The following is a 3,158-nucleotide window of genomic DNA, read 5'->3' on the forward strand; positions in this document are numbered from 1 at the left end:
ATTTATTTATGACCATCTTTGTGCAAGTTAAAGATTTTAATTTGACGATTTATTATTTCAGTGTAATTTAATATTTAAAATTTCTTGATCAGTTTTCTTTACTAACTAATTATTGTTCTGATTATTTGTTTTAATGTTGATAATGTTGAAGTGAAAACAGTAAATAGGAACGAATTTTTAAAAGTAAAAAGAAATGCATATTGATCTGCTTTATTTAATTGCTTCAGGAGGCAGTAACAGTGAAAATGACGAAGGATTTACCGAAGATGACTCTGAAGAATCGGTACTGAGCATGGTTTACACAGGTATAAGTGGTATTGAAGAAGGACGATCGCTGACCAGTGGTCCACAAGTTCAGCTGCGTTCTACCGATCGAACGTATTGCGTTGCGGTGAAATGGAATCCAAGTTTTGAAATCCATCTAGTTGAAAACTCGATCGTCGTAAGCTGCTCAAACAAATCGAATCTGTGATATAAACTAGCAGTTATTTTGAATATGCTAATTTGCTTGCAGAGTTTGGATTCTCAGAATGCTGAACTTGTGCATCGTACTCGACAAAGCAAATCACTTTACCTTTCTGAATGTTTGGATCTGTTTACAACTACGGAAAAGCTCGGAGAACACGATGCGTGGTTAGCAGTTTAATTGGTCAATTTTAATAATAATAATTATTATTAGCATGTTTTTTTTCAAGGTACTGTCCTCGTTGCAAGTGTCATCAACAAGCTACAAAGAAATTTGACTTGTGGTATTTGCCAGAAGTCTTAGTGATTCATTTAAAACGATTTTCAGCCAGTCGTTCATTTCGAAACAAAATTGACACGTTGGTCAGTTTTCCAATAACGTAAAAATATCTTTTTTTCCACCATATTCATGCGTTATATAATTTTTAAAAATATTTCTCATCATTGTATGTGTATTTTATTTCAATATTTTTGCTTCAGTAACTTGGACATGTCCAAGTGGTGCATTGCTAAAGATTGTGAACCGGCGTTGTACGATTTAGTCAGCATATCTAACCATTACGGAGGCTTGGGCTCTGGACATTGTAAAAATACAAATTTTTATTTTTTTTATCATACGATTCCGGGAAAATAGATGTTTTCTTTTAAGATACGGCATTTGCGAAAAATTGTGACACTAAGCGATGGTACAACTTTGACGATATGCACGTATCCGTTGTCAGTGAAGAGGATATTGTTGTAATATTTCCAATGAATTCAATTTTATCAGTTGACTATTCGAAAGAGTTGAAGAGTAATTTTTACATTTTAGACCAAAGAAGCGTACGTGTTGATTTATTTGCGTCAAAGTAAAAAAGTTAGCCCTGCTGAAAGCGACGTGGATATGGAAGTGGATTTGAGCCAGGGATGAATGAATTTAAAAGAAAAGACCAATCAATTCAGCAATCACAACCTGAAAAATTCACCTATTATGACAACAATAATGCTTATTATAATAATAATAATTATTATTTTACTTTCTTTCAGCTCCTTCTACTCATTCGGTTTGCCTTTTTTTCTGCTTTCTTTCTTCTTCTCACATCTGTGAGAAAAAATTATTCCTTTTTTTGTGAAATCGGCAGTTATCATAATTTTGTTGTTGACTTTTGCATTTTTATACTTTTAATATTTATGATGATGTTACAGTTTTTGCTGCCTGTTCGTTTTTCGCTGATTTGCGTTTTCTGCTGGAAGCCTCAAAGATACAAAACTATGTTTTCACTGCTCAACTAACGCTTCTACAGTTGATTATTGATCGATTAATTTAGCATTTTTCTATAACTCACACACAATTGTTGTCGTCATATACATATTTATGGTAGGAAGAGAGAGTCGATTTCATATTATTCAGTGTTCAAGTAATTCGCTGATAATTTTTCTATTCTGTAATCAACACTCTTGTGTATGTATTTTTGTTCGTAATTTGCTTTCATCGTGTAAAATTTTATTTTCTTTTTTTTCCTCTTCTTTCACCTACCTACATGTACACCCATATGTATATATATATATATATATATATATACATATATATAGGTATATGTGGTTCAAGCTGAATGTGGTTGGCTTCTGATAATAAAAAGGGGGAAAGTGTAATGTTGTTTGCATTTGTTCTTTGTCCGAAATGCGCGGGCGTGGTTCAGCTTATCAGTTTAACTTTATCAAATTGTTTGCCATAAACGCAGCAGTTGAGTTTCTCTATTGTTTCAGCTTTTCAATTCAAATACTCTGATGTTGCTTTCTTATTCTTTTAACTTTTTTTCGTTGTTTCAATTTTGTTTCATCATCTCGGGTAAATGTGCTTTTCCGCTTTATGAATATCAAATTTTTTTCGTAAATTATAATTATATTTTTATTTTTTTAAAGTTTTTTTTTCAAAATGCACAATGACAAAAGTTGGAACTGAAAGAAAAAAGCAGGCTTTATTATTTCACTTCTTTGGAAAGCATGTTTAAAATTAATTGAAATCAGTGTTGTTTGCATTATTAATGGTGGTATTCATCATATATTAATTTTTAATTTTTTATTGTAAAAAATTTCCATTTTGTGCCACTAACTACATCATGGTTATTTTATTGTCTACAAATATGCTTGCAGTGAATGTAAAGTAAAAATCATTTTTGATGCTTGAAAATTGTAATTATTCAGTGAACAGATTTTTATACAGCTTTCAGCCAAGTTGATTATGGACCTCATCAGATTTATCACTTGGAAGCTGATGATGGAGTTATAAAATCTGTGGGTTGGCCAAACAAAGCTTATGGTCAGTGGGTGAAGCAGCGTTGGATTATTCACTCGAGCAGTTTTCAGTCAAATGTGGTAAGCATATTGATATATGGCTTCTGTTGAACAGTTCAGTTATCTTTCTTTTGAATCTGTTATCACAGACCCAGTTTCATGTTGAATTTCAATCACCATTTTCTGTCGAAGCTGGGCCTTATGGTGGATGCGTTGATCATTTGTCAGCTTATGATGAACAATATTATGATCCACTGGTGGTGAAACCGTGTGAAATGTCATCGCACGAACCGTTGTGTATGCAAGTTTAAGTTGCATAAATGCATCAGTGAAAATGGTTGAAAAATTGAAATGATGTATTTGTTTTTTTTCTATTTTGCAGGGCGTTTTTGTGGCAAACATCTTCCTCAGACACAGAG

The 3,158-nt window shown here is 32.5% G+C and overlaps 2 protein-coding genes across 2 annotated transcripts; both read left to right on the forward strand.

The window, feature by feature from the left end:
* Window positions 1-227: 227 nt before the first annotated feature.
* On the forward strand, window positions 228-1,375 carry Tsp_12744 (ubiquitin carboxyl- hydrolase 4; the record flags this gene model as incomplete). The annotated part of the gene is made up of 7 exons (XM_003368943.1): window positions 228-442; window positions 515-640; window positions 680-749; window positions 794-845; window positions 946-1,049; window positions 1,115-1,203; window positions 1,277-1,375. Coding segments are annotated over 7 exons (755 nt in total), but the record flags the coding sequence as incomplete, so codon positions are not given.
* A 1,213-nt stretch (window positions 1,376-2,588) lies between these two features.
* Tsp_12745 (conserved hypothetical protein) lies at window positions 2,589-3,050 on the forward strand. Its single transcript, XM_003368944.1, has 3 exons — window positions 2,589-2,608; window positions 2,676-2,820; window positions 2,889-3,050. The coding sequence occupies exons 1-3, from the start codon at window positions 2,589-2,591 to the stop codon at window positions 3,048-3,050; spliced, it is 327 nt and encodes a 108-aa protein (XP_003368992.1).
* Window positions 3,051-3,158: the final 108 nt, after the last annotated feature.

Source organism: Trichinella spiralis, assembly GCF_000181795.1.
Source record: "Trichinella spiralis strain ISS 195 chromosome Unknown Scfld1560, whole genome shotgun sequence".
NCBI classification, from domain to species: domain Eukaryota; kingdom Metazoa; phylum Nematoda; class Enoplea; order Trichinellida; family Trichinellidae; genus Trichinella; species Trichinella spiralis.